We start from the raw sequence: 18,930 nt of genomic DNA on the forward strand, positions 1-18,930 counted from the left end.
AAAAAAAAGAAAAGAAAAAGTCTGCTTAGATCGATTTATTGCACAATGCGGGACAATTGTAGGCCAGGACACTAATTTGCGATTGGTCAGTTCTGATCGCGTCTAATTGCCATGGGAATGCCAGGTGTCAGAGCGAGTTGCGGCCCGTGAGAAGTGAGACTTTTTGTCGTTATTTTTTTTATGGCGCGATGTTTTCTGGAAAATGGATTTTGCGAGTCCTGAATGTTACCACTGCAGGGGCCAATTTGCTTACGTACAGCTCAGCTTCCTAACGAGCAGCTTCATAACTTATGCTCTTGATCAAGCCAAGGAGGATGAGGCAGGGCATGTAGCATGACTGGGAAGAAAAGAAATGCGTAAAGATATTGGGGAGGAAAGCCAGAAGGATAGAAGCCACTAGGAAGACCAAAACGTAGGTGAAGAATGCTGCAGCCACCTGCTCACACTGGTTCCCCGCTGGCGGATTTTTATACCCTGAAGAAGGGTGCGATACGTTCCTCCGAAGCGTCGGTTTACACAATATCTACACGGTGCCACATCCCAGAAAACTGCACTCTTCATAGTGACCGCCGTGAAAAACTCAAATCTTACAAGACATAGGTGGGTGGAAAATATTAAAATGGATTTTAGAGACATAGGGGATGGGGTGGTACGGAGTGGATAGGGGCCAGTGGAGAGCTCTTTGAAAAGAGCAATGAACCTTCGGGTTTCGTAAAATATTGGGAAATTCTTGAGTAACTGCATAACTGGCGGCTTCTCAAGAAGGGCTCATCTCCATGGAGTTTAGTTAGTTATATGGTTAATATATATACCACCTGCTGTAACGTTCTGCCTGCATTCTGCCCACAGAGTGTATCTGTGTGTTCCATACGGTTCTCACAGTAAACAGAGACCGTTTCCCTAAACAGCATTAACCGGGTGGGCTTTGTAGCGGAGTCGTAATGTGTTTCCTGTGAGGTACGGGCTGAATTCTTATATGTACTGCATTCTGCCCACAGAGTGTATCTGTGTGTTCCGTATGGTTCTCACAATAAACAACGACGAAACAGCATTAACCGGTTGGGCTTTATAATTGGGAAATAGCATTTTTTCCTTGAGGTAGGATCTCAGTGTTTAAATATTATTTAGATGAACTACAGGCTCCAAAGCGTTCATATTATTATTACTGAAAGACGTCATTTCCAAGCCAAGGTTAAGGAATGTTTCAACGGATGAAATGCAAAAATGATCTACGTGATATGTTGGATTTGAAGTGACTGTGGTGACTGCTTTTTTTTTTCTGGAATATGATGCCGTGTAATCCGGTATATGTCCATCTATGTTTCGGAGAAACTTATTGCCTTCATCCTCAGGGTAGAAGAGTAAGTGAGGCAAAAATCAACATAAAGCAGATTATTGCCGCCGGCTTTGTTGGTTTCTTGCTTTGCTTATCCTTCCACCCTGATGGTGGAGGAAATAGTCCCTTCGAAACGTCAATGAATTTCTATATTGTCTTTATTTTTGGGGAAGTACCCGGTTCGAATCTCGACCGTATTACCGGTTATGTAGAGGTTATTGTCATTCTCGTCAAGAGTGCCCTCCGCAGACGCTATCAGCAGGCCTGTCGGTATGCCGACCTGCATGAACCCTTTCGGCGTAACGTTGTCTCTAAGATCTGCCATTGAGTCCACACGTTCGGGGTGTCCGAACAGGAACGGCTAGACCTTGACGCTTCAACACAGCGAACACCGAAACTAGATGATCCTGAGACCCGTTCCATCCACGTCCCAAACTCACAACCCACATTCATTAGATCTATATTAATATTATCTTCCAGCTTCCAAATCACATTTTTTGAGGACGCCCCCCCTCCCCAGTATACTGTATCCATTGCCTGTCTGTGCGTCCTCGCTAGCGAGCGGGTAGATTCAGCGGTACTCCTCTAGGTCTTCATTCGGGTGTGCTAGGCTATCGGCTATCCTGAGATTTTTCATGGCTTTCCTCAGTCCCTTAGCACAATTGTCAGTATAGTACCTCGTTTAGGCTACGGTCAATTCCCTTTCACAGCACCGTTTATCAATCACACTTCAGTAAACCCTCGCTAATCCGGATTAATGAAGCAAAAGATAACCGTAGAAACTCCGTGATTTTAGTCCGCAAGCGAGCTATACCGACCGAGCAACCACCGTTTGTCGGCGAAGTTAATGCCAGCTTTAGCGGCTAGAGGGTGTCGCGTGAACAGCGCAACGGATCCCCACGGCCGTTGATTTCGGTTTTATAGACCGGAGCCGCTACTTCTTGAAGTAGCTCCTCAGTTATCCTCACGAGGCTGAGTGTACCCCGAACCAGACTCACTACTTCTCAGAAAAAATCTGGTAGCGCCGGGAATCGAACCCGAACCTCTGGTTCTGTAGCCAGGAACGCTAACCAGTAGACCATAGACCACTTAGATAACAGATAGATGGAAGATTTAATAATATAGGTAGTGATGATGAAAATAAATACAAAGATGTCACTGCAGCAATTCTTTCCCCTGTCAGAAGCTGAAATCCAGGGTCTCCTTCATCCAGCTGAAGCCAATCTTGGATATTTTCTTGAGCGGTTTCAGTCTTTCCACCTGCCCTGAACACAGTCTGAAAGTCCTTTTGCTACTAAATCCCATGTGTCTTTTGAAGTATGTACTCAAATGTGAACAGATTTCTTTCATATTTCGATCCGGATTATGCGACATCCGAATTAGCGAGGGTTTACTGTATCGGCCTATTACCGACGTCGTGTCTGTATACACACTGTGAGTGTCGTCAGACATCCGACGAGCCCCTCTGCGTCGTGGCTACAGCCTGCTACGTTCTGCATTATGCGACCCACATACATGGCGAATTAAAATAAAATTTGTGTGCGTTGACTGTGCGCCCTATAACTAATCGAAACCTGATTCAGGAGGAAATCAAGAGGAGATTTAACTCGGGTAATCCTTGCTACTGGTCAGTCCAGAACCTTTTGTCTTCTCGTCTGCTGTCCAAAAACATAAAAAAACCCTATAATTTTGCCTGTGGTTCTGTATGGGTGTGAAACTTGGTCTCTTACATTAAGGGAGGAACATAGACTGAGGGTGTTGGAGAACAGGATGCTGAGGAGAATATTTGGACCGAAGAGAGATCAAGTGACAGGAGGTTGGAGAAAACTGCATAATAAGGAACTTCGTAACTTGTACTCTTCTCCAAGTATAATTAGAATGATCAAGTCAAGAAGAATGAGGTGGGCAGGGCATGTAGCACAATGGGGGAGAGGAGGAATGCATATTGGTTATGGGTGGGAGAGCCGGAAGGAAGGAGACCACTGGGAAGACCAAAATGTAGGTGGGTGGACAATGCATCTTAGAGAGATAGTATGCGATGGTATGGATTGGATTGATCTGGCTGAGGATAGGGACCAGTGGAGGGCTTCTGTGAATACTATAATGAACCTTCGGTTTCCATAATGTGCTGGGAAGTTCTTGAGTAGCTGCAGAATTGGCGGCTCTTCAGGAAGGGCTAAGCCCCATGAGTGTGTATGTATGCGCCCAGAGTGACATGCAAAGTGCATCCTGTTGGCAGAGAGCCGACTTCGATGCTGGGTGGAGGGAGGGCTATTTCTGCTGCAACGACAGTGCAGTAGACGAGGGTCACACCACACCGCGCTGTACAACTGGTGACTTACAGGACATCGGATCGGCAGGGTGTCCAAACTCTGAGATACACTGGACAGCGGACATATCCGGCCTTTTCTTTCCGCATCTCGCCCTTTATCCGTCTCACGTGATATGTGTCGTCCTTCCCAGGTGCATCGTAACAAGCTCGAGTGACATGGCCCTTTCCATATGCACAGGAACGTCATGCGACTGAGTCCTTCTGCAGAACTGAATAGTTGCTCAGCTGCTTAACACATTTGCAGCGCGTTGCCGCGTTAACATGTTCTCTCCATTAATACTTAATGTGCTGTGTTGGACATGCCGACTGTCTCAGCCATATTTGATTATTGGGGCATATGGACCCGTTGCTAGGCAGCGACCGCGAAATAAACAACTCTGCAACATCCGTTCCTAAGTAACCGCTTCGCAAACAAACATTTCCCTCCAGAAAGAATTACACTGCAACAGAGGAACGGTGTTTTTAAGCGGTCAGCGCCGAGATGTTACAAACACGACCAGTTAACTGTTGCAGTTGGTGGTTCTCATAACCAAAAACAGGACGGAGCGTGTAGGTAGCCGGACCTGGAAATATTCTCACTGTTTCCTTCGTCATCTTGAAGTGACTTCATACTTCGCGATTCTCTTACACCCGTGTGGAGGCGGGCTCGAATACCTCCACCGTGACCCTGCGAGTCGTAGGAGGTGACGAAAAGGGAATCCCTAAATCTGAGACAGTAAAATATGGTCACGAATCCCAAGGGATTCGGACACAAAAAAAAANGCACTACATGACACCGTTTTACTACCTGATGTCGCACTACATGACACCGTTTTACTACCTGATGTCGCACTACATGACACCGTTTTACTACCTGATGTCGCACTACATGACACCGTTTTACTACCTGATGTCGCACTACATGACACCGTTTTACTACCTGATGTCGCACTACATGACACCGTTTTACTACCTGATGTCGCACTACATGACACCGTTTTACTACCTGATGTCGCACTACATGACACCGTTTTACTACCTGATGTCGCACTACATGACACCGTTTTACTACCTGATGTCGCACTACATGACACCGTTTTACTACCTGATGTCGCACTACATGACACCGTTTTACTACCTGATGTCGCACTACATGACACCGTTTTACTACCTGATGTCGCACTACATGACACCGTTTTACTACCTGATGTCGCACTACATGACACCGTTTTACTACCTGATGTCGCACTACATGACACCGTTTTACTACCTGATGTCGCACTACATGACACCGTTTTACTACCTGATGTCGCACTACAGGACACCTTTTAGCTACCTGATGTCGCACTACACGACACCTCCCTCCTTCAGACAAAAATTGTAGGCATTACTAAAGGCCTCAATTTTTGTACATAGACCATAATTCTCTTTTCTTTACTCTATCTGATCTTCTAAGTGGTTGGACTTGCTCTCGCTCAGCGTCTTTCTCATGTAGTTCAATTAATTCATGAGTTGAATGTAAGGATTGATTTGACTCAGATTTCTTTGGTTGGTCTGTACTTACTTCTGCTACATGTACGCTCATTAGACTTCTTCTTTCGGGTCTGCCTTGAGTCAATGGAATGGGNTTGGAGTTAGTCAATTAGTGAGTAACCCGTGTGGAGGTGGGGCCCAATACCTCCACCGTGACCCTACGAGTCGTAGGAGGTGACGAAAAGGGAATCCCCAAATATGAGACAGTAAAATGTGGTCTCGAGTTCCAAGGGACTCGAACCCGAAAAAGACTGCGCTGATAGCATACACAAAAGACAGACCCGTCCTCTCGTCAGAGATGGCGTCCCATAAAAACAATACCTTAACTGTCAAACATAAATAAATATCTGGTCATGAGCCCCAGATGGCGCTCAACACCAAGACTTACTGACTGACCAGAGTCTTGGAGTGTAGTGGGAAGTCCAGTGCGGAAGGTCACTGACCCCGACACACAATTTCACGGTATAGCGCCACTGGTAGCAACGGCTGCAGCCACACAATCAGCAATCATTTTTCATGGAAGTGACTACTGTTAACAGATCCATCTACCGGCAGAATAAGTACTACTTGCTACCAACGCGTGCGAGCTCATATCCTCATGCGTTACCATTACGATTCTGTTTAGGGACATACTTCTGTAACGCCCTTGGAGAATTCAGCGGAAGTTCTGACCGTTTTATACAAGCTTTCGTGCTGTTCACTTCCCTTGCTTTCTCCCCTATTCTTCCCAGTCCTACATGTTATTGCATGATACGTCGAAAACGACGTTTAGCGTCATATCCCACGAATAACACGCATAAATATTCAAACATAAACCATCTTGTTCTTATAGTATACTCTTCTTTATATACGAGTGTAAAATATTATCAGTATTCACAGAATAGACACGATACACTGAGTCAAAAGACTGCCTACGTGCATGCGTGTTAACGCTAGAAAATTCGTTGCTATAGTAACGAACCTAAAATTAAATTACAGTATAACAGAAATTGTTCAGACTGATGCGATATATGATTCACTCATGTAATCCATCACAAATGTAGATGGTGATTTTGTTGCTACTCTTCTGAAACCAAGAGTTTCCTCTTGCTCCTTCACTCCCCTTTATACGTTTTTTATGCATCTCGTATGGAACGCATAAGAAGGAATTTCTTGAACAGTTTCTGAGGCAGCCCCCCATACGACATGCGAGGGAGCTGTGGAGTCTTTGTGCGTCTTGTCCAGCCCGGACATGTGTGCGCTTAATATAATCACCCCCCTAACCCCACCCCCCACCCATCATGCATGACCGGTCTTGTTCCCGTAAGGCCTGGCTGCTTTCATCTTTGTCCTCCGCGTCTTGTTTTTTCCCCCGAATTTTTTCTTTCTGGAATGCCGACCTGTGTGTTCACGGAAGGGGTTAGCTTATTTGCATATGGTCCGTGAGGGACGCTCGGCGTTCAGCTGCAACAGAAGGGAACTGGGGCAGGAACTGCCTATGTCACGTCGCCAGAGTGACCAAGACTAATCGGGCACCTCAATGCACTAATTAACTAACGAACACACTAATCTCCTTGCGACGAACTGATCAGCCGCCCAAGGAGTTCTACCGAATGTGTAAGATCTAGAAAAACCGAAAGTGAACGGAGAAGTTCATGGAGGTAGGCCTAGGCTCACTGGGGCTGTAGTGCCAAGGGAAGAAGAAGAAGAACACACTAATCTAATGAATCAGATAATAACCAAGCAGCTACATAAACTAACTAACTAACTAACCTTAAGCTACTGTACAGATACTAACCAACCGGATAAATAAAATTAACCAACGAGCCGCCGGACTAAGTCATCGTTCGTAATTGGTCAGGTACTAACCAGTCGATTAAGTAAAGTAGCTAATGAACTAATTAACCGCTTGAGGTACAAAGAGAGAGAGAGAGAGAGAATGAGAACATTGAGAGAATTTATTGGGGGGGGGGGGCATAGTTTCGTTAGAAGTTTCCCAGACTTCGCCCGTTCGGCCTCTATAAGCAGTGGCTTGAGACAGAGGACGCGGGATTCTGATTTTCACAATTGCTGTGTATGTATCATTTGGATTTCTTGTCAACAATATTTATAAATCCAGTTTGTACCTCACAGGAAACGCAGAAAGTGCTACTGTACTTGCAGTAACTGCAGGGCTTTGAAAGTTAGGAGAGGCCATGTTATCAGCTCCCGTATGAACTTAGCTAATGGAGCCCCTAGAAGGGGATAGGGCAGCTGTCTCGTGATGAATCACATCTCAGATGGGGAGTAAGCACAATCGTATCACCAATTCGTATTAAAAGAGGTCTGTTGGGCTGCTGATCTTGTCTCCCTGCATTCGGAATCACGTGACACTTAGAACCGCCGTTACAGTGTGCGACTGCGCTCTTTAAACTTGTGGATGTATAGGAAATGAAGCAATGAGACATCGATTGAGACTGACTGAAATATTTGACAAAATACAGAATATTAATTAACCCCTTGAAGCCTCAAGAAGCGAGAGCGGTCAAACTTCCGGAAGAAATGTCCCTGTTCTGAGCGAGATCTCCGGCATGGTGATTTGGGTTCCCACCGTGTGTGACAGGACGCCTAAAGGCTGGAATAGTGAAGGCAGAAGAGACGTTAATTGCTAGGCAACGGCTCGGTAAACACGTTCCCGCAGCAAAGAATACGCAAGCAACAATAGAGGTATTATTGTACACGATGTTTTCTATTCGGTCCGTGCAAAGTGGTTATAAAAGAAGAGAGTTTAGATTTCGTGGCACTGTGTGCAATAGAGCTGTGCAAAGGAGGCTGAGAGGAGCTGGCGGTCCAGTTCAGTTAAGGGAACTGCTGGTAGGCAGTTCTGAGCGAGAGTCGGTGGAAGAAGGACCTGAGCGCGGGAAGCTGAAAAATCTCCAATGTTAGAAGCCGTTGCCTGGTGAACACACAGTAAGCTGGAAAAGGCTTAGCAGGTGCTGTGGTTATTTGTAAAGTGTGGAGATCAGCAATAGCGCTGTAGTTACTTGTAGTTCAAAGTTTGGTCAATAAATCCAGTTATCAAATCCATACCCCGTCTATGGTCACATACCCCAAGACGAGATTATCCTGATTAGCTGAGCGACTGTCAGCTTCTGTAGGCGAGCTGTATTGAAATTTTGAGGTGTGAGTTTCTGACGGCACCTGATAGTCACTTTGAGCGGCAATCAAAATGCGTCTGAACCTCGACTGAAAATTGTTATCAACTAAACAAAGGCACCTGGGTACATGCCTGCATTTTTTTTAACCTGTTTCTAGCTCTAGTATACAGACAACCCGCTAAGTGATGTTATGCTTTCAAATGACGTTCGAATCCCGGTAGGGTCAAGAATTTTCGCTTCTCCAAGTCGTCCTGACGGATTCTGGGGCCCACTCAGCCTCTTATCCGAAGGGCAACGAGGACTCTTTCCCCTGGGGTAAAGGGGCCTGGACGTGAAGCTGACCACTCACCTTCAACTAGTGCCGAGGTCAATAAAACGTGGCTCTATACATCCACTTCCCCATACGCCTTCATGGCGTAGTGCTTAATTAGTTAATTTCATCTCACGTTGCCTTTCAGGTATTGCTGGTCCACTGTGGCTTTTTGATGAGCCTATAGTTATTAACATATTGTCATATGTTGACGAGTGTAACGTGTCCTCATAGAGGTGTTGGCTACTTTACCGGCTGTGAAAAGTCGCCGGCTTAAAATGTAATTGCCCCACTCATACTATGTACATCAGATGTAGACCTTATTTACACCTGGTAACTTTAAGGTATTTAGTTTGAAACCTCTTACTAATTCAATGTGGAAATCTTGTGAACTGTAAGTGGAGCGTCAAGGGGTTAAGGCACGCCTAGCTTTAACTCTGGGGCAGAAACTAACAAGCAGAACGTAAGTGGGAATCAGCATTAATGTCTGCTAGAATCCGTTTCGTTCCTCTGATCCCTGCGAACAGACGGAAGGACAAGATCCTTGTTAAGTCCTCCGTGTTGTGATCGCCTTTGTGGCATCAGTGCCCACCATGACCTACACCAAGTTGCGCCCCACGCAACCCTGACCGACGCTTTATTGATCCACAAACGCATGGCGTGTAGTCTAGGCTACTGGGGCACAACCAGTAAACATGGCACAGGCGTTGTTTACGGAGCCTCCATGGGCCCCTGAAGTCTGTTGTCTCGCTACTTCAGTAGCGGTCAGAGTTGGTAGTAGTTACGAACAGGATCAGAATGTGGCAGCAAGAGTCCCTTTTTTTGTGCGGCTGGTTCAAATGATGGATATAAAAGGACTTTGAAGGAAGCGGTATTTGAATGATTGTGGTACTATCCCAGTATTCCTTGAAGTGACTAAAGATGGCCATGAAACCCTCAGTCAGTATAGCCGGTGTCCTGGGCGGGGTTCGAACCGAGGGCGTCGCTAAGACAGTTTGAGAGCGTTACCGCTGGCGTTAGACCTCGCTGTTCGGACTGCAAAAGCGATTTTCGCGGTAACTTTCCTCTAGATAACAGCGCTGCTTCTTAATTGGAGCTGCCTTTCCGAGCATGCGCAGAGATGGTGATTTCAAAGTGTCCTTCGAGGGATGTAACGTGTAAGAGGAATGGTTATCTGTAGAAACTGTGGCTACAGATAGGAATTGGCAGATTTTAAATTTTCATATGACATTTCACGGGTTTTCAGGCCTAAGTATTCTTCAGACGAATTCCGTGTTTCAGAGGGCTGAAACCTAATTTTTATTTGGCTGGGGACGGTTTACAAGAAGTCCAGTCACTTATCGTTACAAATGAGATTCTTATTGGCCCTGTGACGGAACACAACACTGCGAAGGAGTATATGTGAAGTGAATGTAACCCTCCACACATTCTTAACCTTGGATCACTGACCTTCGCTATCGAGTTCATAAAACCCTTGCCTTGTAGTCGGGAAGTCCCAGGTGAAATCCTTTGTCTGAAGACGGTTTATTCTGAGAGTCTCTTGAAGTTTACAGTGCTCTAGTCTGGTAGATAGGCAAACAGTCACTGGAAGGTTCCTTCGAAAGAATCTGCTGTCTTCTTGTTCAGGATAATAGTTATGATCCCGATTCAGGGTCTGAACCCAGCCATTCTCACGGCTGCACACCTGGTCACACCGTACAGAGTGGGCATAGCCCCTTTCTGTTTTGTTGCTGTGAGAATCACGTGTTGATTTGTCGGATTCCTGCAGTACAGGTTAGCTATTATTTCAATAACGGGACACGCAGGAGCGTAGTTGCTTGTGGCACTATGCTACAAGCCAGAAAGTCGCGAGTTTGATTCCCGATGAGATCATTGCATTTTTCAGTTGAGGTAATCCTTCCATCGGCACTATGGCCCTGGGGAAGACTCAGCCTCTAACAGAAATTAGTATCAGGAATCTTACTGGGGGTAAAGAGAGGCCGGCGTGTTAAGGCTGATCACCTCAATACCATCTGTGAACTGATTGTCTAGAAAATGTGGGAGCCTCGACGTCTCACAACCGTATGGGTCTCCATGGCGTGCTTTTCTTTCGCTGTTTCAGTAATTTAGATGGGGACTTTTTGAGCACTCTGTATACCCTGAAGGTTCATCACTTTCAGTGCTGAAGCCTACATCTTGAGACGACCTTGAAGCCGCTCCGTCCATCTTGCACCTCGAAACCTGATTCTCTAACATGAACTTTCATCTTAATGTTATCTTTGTAACTGCGCATTCTCCTGAGTGTTCTCTTTCCAAGCGATTTTCCAACCAAACTTTTGTATACATTTGTTGTTTCCACCCTAGTTAATGTCACGCTTGTCGCAACATTTTGGATTTTGCTGTTCTGCCAAAAGTTGATGCATGTAGAATGTGAGGTTCTCACAGCGGTGGTTATGAACTCTTGTGTCTTACTGGGATGTAAAGCCGTGTAGTCATCTGAAAGTCGATCGGTGTTTAGGAGCAACATACCGCCTCCGTCTTCAGGTCCGAAGAATAAGGCAAAGAAGAAACCAGCATGAAACATGTAATAAACACAGCTTGCGTTTTCTTCGACCCTGAAGCCAGAAGCGCAATGTTCCGCCGATATATCCGGTGACTTGTAACGAGTTATACGGCGTTATGTCCTAGAAACCCTTCACTAGATTAACCGTGTGAATTTCCTAGTTACTGTTATATAATATCCTGATTTTTCCCTCTTATTTAAGTCCGTGTGGCCTCTGAAACGTCCGAACTTCTGCAGCCCAATCCTACACTCCTAGAATAATCTGGTTACTATCACCGTAAACCTAACAGCAAATATATATAGATACAGTTATATTTCGGCCGAGATTAACGGCCGTGGGGATTCGTTGCACTGACCACGCGACACTATCCGCTAAAGTTGGCACTAACTTCGCCGACAAGCGGCGGTCTCTCTGTCGGTATAGTTCTCTTGCTGACTACAGACCACGGAATAAGTAACACTCATAATTTTCCAGTTACGGCCCCTTTAATTTAACTTAACACTTCGAAATTTCGGACTTAGGAGCCGAAATCCAGCGTCGGTTGGCGCCTAGCAGCTGCTGACGTTGCGTTTCTTGTGCTTGTCTAATGATTTCTTAAAAATATGGCAAAATCTTGAATAATTATCTTCTTGAGGAGATGTCTAATGCCGTTCCCAAAAGCTGGGTGCGTAGTTTGACGGGAACTGGAACATTCGTGGGAAAATGTCGGCCATATTGTTCTGTTTTCCGCCCAGTAATAGCTCAATCACTTTTGTTTCCCTAAAGATACTAGGGTCGGCACAGCAGGGCTCTGTAGGGTCTGATAACTCAAAGCCAAAGCCGATAAAAAGCAGTTGGACCTCGAAATTAAAGTAAAGTCATTAACACGTGAGGTTCACTGCAGACATGGCGGTCCACGCTTCGTTTGCAAATTCAGTTAAGTTTAATTAGTTTTTCTTTCTTTCCCAGGCTCTGAAACGTCTGATCCTGAACTGTCGGTACGGAACTATCCTCCGTAGCTGCGTCACATCCTGGACATGCGCACAAACATCCCGTACTCCGATATCTCGAGTAATCTTTCACCTCACGTCCCCTCACGCCCGCCGCTATAGCAACCCCTTGAAATTCGTTTCAACTGAAGATTGTCCCGGTTATCAACATCAGCGTCGTTTCGGGCACTATGCTACAAGCCTGAAGGTTGCGGATTCGATTCCCGATGAGGTCATTAGATTCTTCAGTTGACCTAATCCTTCCAGCCGCATTATGGCCCTGGAGTCGACTCAGCGTCTAACAGAAATGAGTTCCAGGAATCTTCCGGGATGTAAAGGGCTTCCGGCGTATAAGGCTGATGAACTCACCACCGTCTGTGAGCCAATTATCTAGAAAATGTGGGAGCCTCACGTCTCACAACCCCATGAACCTTCACGACGTGTTACAGGGATACCTTTATCTGTTTTAATCAGCATCTCGGCCCTGGGTTCAGAGCATAACGTCCGTCGAGACAATTTGCTTACCAAAACGAACTTCGTTAGAAATACCTAGCCTCAGTGAAGTAGCCTGCAATCCGAGTTGGCTCCGAATGTTTCGGATGAGTGTGGTGAGCTCTAGTAGACCCAACAGAGTAGATGTCTCGCAACACCTCACCTGAGGACGGAAACAGATACTGCTGCCGAAACGCTGTGTTCTTTAGAATATCAGACGATGAGTAAAGCCAAAGAACCCAGTAATCCCTCGCCTGCAATCCACTTTAATGGAAATGTGTACGTACTTGTATTTGTGGAAGAGAGATAATTTAAAATTGTGTAACTTTTATGTTAAGAAATGAAAAAAAAAATGGAAACGGTGTACATATAACTCTCAAGTCTGTGAAGCTGTCAATCATAGAATTTCAGCAAAATCTGTGCAGCAGTTTATGGGATGTATGGGGAAGTCCATTGTGTAAACCAGGCTATATTATGGACGTGGGGAAATTGGAACTGCGCAGTAACTTTTAATGGAAACCTGTCGCGTCGGAGTTACAGAAAATCTGTGGAAAGATTTATGGAAAAGGCTGCTTATGTCATCATGCAAATCGAAGTTGTCCGACAACTCCTGACAGATGTCCCGGACGTCGATAGTTAAGAAAAATCTCTCCAGCAGTTTGAGCCGTAATATTAGGTCACAGACAGACTGGACATGACCACATCAGACGTTCACTTTACATTGTACAGAACGTCCAGCAATGTAATCACCTAGCAAAAAGACCTTGAGGGACATTCTGACGTCACGGTCAACGCTACGAAATGGGAAAAATTCTGATAAAACTGCTCCATTTATACTAAAAAGCTCCGTGGCTTTAGTCCGCAAGCGAACTATACCGACCGAGAGACCGCCGCTTGTCGGCGAAGTTTTTTTTTTATTATTGCTAGTGGGGTGGGACTAACTCCCTTGTACTGTGGCCACTTCTGGCCTATTGTACCAGCCCCAGATGATAGGTGAGGGTGATTGTGGAGCAATTGGTGCAATGAAGATTGGCAGGAGAAACTGAAGTACTCGGAGAAAACCTGCCCCGGTGCCACTTTGTCCGTCACAAATCCCACTTGACCAGACCCGGCATCGAACCCGGGCCGCTGCGGTGGGAAACCAGCGACTGACCGCTTGAGCTATGGCGCGGCCTTGCCGGCGAAGTTAGTGGCAAATACTAGGATTGTACTTATTATCCACACTTAATGGATAGATTGTATAATTATTGGAGTTAAATAAAAAAAAATACTAGGATAATAAAATGTGTACTAAACGGTGCTGCTATCTAGAGGCACGCTGCATTGCCGATTGCGCGTGCGCTGTACCCCCATTTATTGGTGCTACATGCTGCTATCGTAGCTACTTGAGGACGGAGTAGCAAGCTTGAGCCTGTGTTTGTGTGGATTTAGTAATATTCTTTTTTTCCTTAAGCTGCCAGCCCTGATGTGCAGAGCAACGAGTGTTGAGTGTACAAACACTAGGAGCGAGTGTCGCGTGTACCTAGACTCTGGAGTCTTCACAGCAATATTTATATAGCGGGTTTCTGGGACATGACGCCGTGTAGACTGAAAATTTTGTTCTTAAAAGACATGCCGTCTCCAACTTCAGGGTAAAAGATTCAGCAGGTTCACCTGAAATTTTGGTAACGATTTACCAGACTATACTGCGTCACGTCCTAGAAGATAATGACCGTTAGAACCTCGTATCTCACACTTACAAAGAAAGAAAAATATTTCTAGAATGCTTGTGAGGAGACAGCTTCTTTCACATTTAGTAATACGACGTTGTGGAATGCGCACCCGTTGCTACGTAACGATCGTGAAACAAGGAAATATACAACAGCCGTTGCTAGGTAGCGGCTCCGCCAACAGACACGAATGCAACAATTCCACGGCAAGAAGAGGTTACAGTAGTAATGGGAAGAAGTGTTTTCTGCGCAGTTCGTCCCGAAATGTTATAAGCAGTAGCTAGAGTTAGTGAGTTGTTGGTTGGTGAGTTAGTGAGTGAGTTACAGGACTGCTGCGGTTCAGTCGTTTTGTGACCTGTTGCTGTTAGAAGCTTGTAGCTAAAGCTGGGGAAAGTTCGGGAATCCAGATAATGGAAGCCGCTACCAAGCAACGGCTAGTAGAGACCGTAACAGACTGAGATCACCGGTCTGTGTGTGACAGCGATTTATATAGTGTAGTCACGAGTTTTGTGTTAAAGAGTTCAGTAAATCCAATTACCAATCCAAACTCTGTCTACAGTCACTCCATTACGTGACAGTATTTTTGAGGGGGTTCCGTCATTTCGGATGAATTGCTTCGTGTACAGTTTCACTTGAGCATAGAGCAGTGAAGTACAAATGTGAAGTGAAATATTGATGTTGATAGCATCAAAGCGCGATGCCCCCCCACAAGGCTGTGCGTTACGTGGCCAGCGAGCCCATGCCGCTTCTCCAGCTGCGGTCTCAACGGTAGGGACGCCTCAGTTTTCATGAACAATTTCCCAGTTTTGCACGTCTGGTTTTGTTTCGTCGTAACAGCTTCAATGTGAGAAGCAGCTCAGTGCAGCAAAACGCAGCAAGTGTCAGTATTGAGGCTATAGCGTCGCTGTACATGGCACACGTTGAAAACAAGTTCAGGCTGAACGAAACCACGCTGGAAGGGTGTCTAGACAAACGGTACTGGAGGTTGTCGGGACGCTTGGGTCGAGATTATGGTCTTCTGGGAATGAGTTTTTGTAGTCTGGAATACGGGTACCAGCGTTTCAGAGGCACTTTCTACTTCCTTCTTCAGGAAAAAGACAGTAGCAGTGTCCAGACCGACTCTGGGACCCACCCAGCTTCCTTTACAATGGGTATCGGGGGCTCTTTCCCGAAAAAGAACTTTGTTTTTTCTTAATTTCCCAAAGGACTTTGGAGCCCTTCCGGAAGGAAGTTGTGTAAGGAGCCGGCGTCCGAAACTGAACAATCAAGAAGAAACGTCACACCGAATTTGTGCGCACTCTGCAGTCTCCAAAGCTTTTCTTGCATCGGATACTATGAGTAAAACGACTTTATAACGGGTGTTCTCATTTTGTTGCAGTGGTGGTGACCTCGGCGCCGGGGAACGAGGCGGAGCTGCAGCTGTACCGCGTCATGCAGCGCGCCAGTCTGCTCGCTTACTACGACACGCTGCTCGAAATGGGTGAGTTCGAGCTCACGCTGTAGGCATGATCACTGTGTTCGTTGCGATGACGTGCTTCACCGATTAGAGAGACATCTCACGGTTTTATGTGACTATGGCAACTTAGCAGTGATTTCCAATTAAATCAAGAACACCGAAATGCTCTGGACACGTGACAAGTAAAGGGTAAAAGAAACACAAAATTTTTGCAGGATAGCGTGAGGGAAAGATCTACACGTGGATGGACAGACAAAAAAAAAATGAGGGTCAGGAATTATGAATTGGATTCATCTGACTCAGGATAGGTACCAGTGCTAAGCTTTTGTGAGCAAGGGAGTGAAACTCTGGGATCCACACAAAATCTCGAATGGTTGAGACAAAACTCTGAAGAAGGAATCTGCTCGCGTGCAGTTCAGTGGGCTGGCTGTTTACTTGATATCCTATAACAGGCTCCAGAATACTCGAGATGGTCATCTTGAAGTGTCAAGGGGACGATGGGGGCGACGTCGGCAGGAGAGGTCGCCCAGACAGGTACACTGCTTCGGTGTTCGCACTGCGCGCAAATTATTGGTAGAAAAACTTAAAAGAAAGATACCACTAGAAAGGGGATATTAAAATTGATCTTAAAGGAATAAGATGAAAGGGTGTTAGTTGGATCCAGCTGGCTCAGGACTGGGACCAATGGAGGGCTCTTGTGAACATAGATATGTGAGAATTCCTTGAGTGGCAGAGCAAATAATGGTTGGTTAGTTAGTTAGTTAGTTAGTTACAGAGCAGGGCCGTGCCATAGCTCGAGCGTTTAGTCGCTGGCTTCCCATCGCTGCGGCCCGGGTTCGATCCCGGGTATGGTCAAGTTGGATTTGTGGTGGACAAAGTGGCGCTGGGGCAGGTTTTCTCCGAGTACTTCGGTTTCCCCTGCCAATCTTCATTCCACCAATTGCTCCACAATTACCCTCACCAGTCATCGGGGCTGGTACAATAGGCCAGAAGTGGCCGCAGTACAAGGGACTTAGTCCCACCCCACTAGCAATAAAAAAAATAATAGTTACACAGCAAGAAGGGTGGCGGTTTTCGCTAGCTTTATTATGCTTCGCCCCTCTTGGATCAAGCACTTGTACCGCCACTGATCATTGGCTCTCCTCAGTGTCTCTAGATATAATTAATGTCTTCTTCTGCTTACCATGGGGCAAAAATGAAAATTGTTCCCTGCAACCATCCCTTGAGGACACTTGTCAGTTGTATCAGCATTGCAACATGGCCACAAGCAGCGTGTGCAGCTGGTTGCAGCCACATCCCAGAAGACGGCATTCTTCATAGTCACCGCCGTGAAAACCTCAAACCTTACATGTCTCTCTGTGTTCTCAGAGTTCTAATAAATTTTCATTTCTTGAAACAAATGTTATGCCATGGGTCATTGTTTCAGCGCCATTTTTTTAATTCAACCGTCATGAATATTAAATTGGCGTCGAGTTTAGTTTTGAATATCAGCACCATAAAATTTGTTATAATTTGAACTACGTAATAAAGTAAAAGTAAAGGTATCCCTGTAACAGGCCGTGGAGACCCAAAAGGTTGTGAGCCATCGAGGCTGCCACATTTTCTAGACAATCGGCTCACAGATAGAGGTGAGGTCAGCCTTACGCGCCAGCCGCCCTTTACCCCCAGGGCTGTAGTGCGGCTGGAAGAATTAGGTAAATTGAAAAAATCCAATGGCGTCATCGGGATTCGATTCCGCGACCTTCCGGCTTGTAGCACGAATGCGGGAGAAGAAGGATGCATATAGAATATCGGTGGAAAAGTCAGAAGGAAAGGAAGCACTAGAAAGATAAAGTCGTAGGTGGGTGGATAATATTAAAATAGATCGTACAGAGACAGAATGGAGTGGTATTGACTGGATCGATCTAGCTCAGGATAGGGACCAGTGGAGGGCTCTTGTGAACACGGTAATGAGCCTTAGGGTTCCATAAAATGCTGGGAATTTCTTGAGTAGCTGCAAAATTGGCGGCTCCTCAAGAAGGGCTCAGCTCCGTGAAGTTGAAGCCTATAACGAGAGGAATATGATGACGTATGTTGTTGTTAATGGTTCTGCATTTCTATAATTTTGTACCCTGAAAACGGAGGCAAAGCTTCTCTCGGAAACTTCGGTAAAGATGCATTATCCTACGCGGCGTCACATCCTAGTAACTTCCATAGGCACCTCAAATCCTTGCGCAGAACTTGTTTGCTTGGAGACCCGTGAACTGATAACGGCACGAGTGCTGGAGACGCTTGCATCTGCATTCCCGTCTCTGACCTGGATCAGGCGGAGACAGGACTGCTGTCAGATCAGTGGCGGGCGTCAGGCGTCGGTGGGGCTCACGCGGCCCCATCTGGACCTCAGCACACGTGCACTCGTTAAGTTCATCGGCTATGCGAACCAGGATATGCATAGGAAAAATTACGGAATAAAAATTCGATGTGTGTGTGGACCGTCTCGGTGGTCTAGTGGTCAGAGTTCCTGACTACAGATCCAGAGGTCACGTGTTCGATTCCCGGTGCTACCAGATTCTCTGAGAAGTAGTGGGTCTGGAACGGGGTCCACTCAGCCTCGTGAGGATAATCGAGGAGCTATTTCTAGGAAATAGCGGCTCCTGTCTAGAAAATCGAGATTAACGGCCGTGGGGATCCGTTGCGCTGGCCACGTGACATTTTCTTTCCGCTAAAGTTGGCACTAACTTCGCCGACAAGCGGCGGTTGCTCGGTCGGTATAGTTCGCTTGCGGACTACAGGCCATGGAGTTTGTTTTGTCAATTTCCCACCGGCGTGTGGCTACCGTGAACGTGTTAGAAATGCAACCCAGTACTGGCACGACCTTCCAGTTTGTTATGCCATGTAGTTCGGAGAGAGTCCCACGATTCGGAAGAACATATCGCTACCATCTTCAGGGTCGAATAGTAAGGCAAGCAAGAAAACAGTAGGAACAGTCGGGAAGGTAGGCATGGTTTTATCTTCAACTCTGAAGATGGATGCGGTATGTTCCTCCGAAACGTCGGGATTTATCCGCATTACATGGCGTACTCTTCGTACTCACTGCTGTGAGAACCTCGGACCCAGTACAGAAGCTAGTAGCCTGCTGTTGGCAACGGAACTGTCTGCGTCACTCAGCGTACTTCG

The 18,930-nt window shown here is 46.1% G+C and overlaps 1 protein-coding gene across 2 annotated transcripts in view; it reads left to right on the forward strand.

Moving 5' to 3' along the window:
- The window catches only part of LOC111873843 (NGFI-A-binding protein homolog), a 116,367-nt gene that overhangs the window by 52,953 nt on the left and 44,484 nt on the right, over positions 1–18,930 (forward strand). For both annotated transcript variants that reach the window (XM_023868869.2, XM_023868858.2), the window contains exon 2: positions 15,697–15,798. In XM_023868869.2, coding sequence (XP_023724637.1) covers positions 15,750–15,798 — 49 coding nt within the window. In that variant the 5' untranslated portion in view covers positions 15,697–15,749. The remainder of the gene's footprint in view (positions 1–15,696; positions 15,799–18,930) is intronic.

The sequence above is a fragment of the Cryptotermes secundus genome, unplaced genomic scaffold (assembly GCF_002891405.2).
Source record: "Cryptotermes secundus unplaced genomic scaffold, Csec_1.0 scaffold47, whole genome shotgun sequence".
Lineage (NCBI taxonomy): Eukaryota > Metazoa > Arthropoda > Insecta > Blattodea > Kalotermitidae > Cryptotermes > Cryptotermes secundus.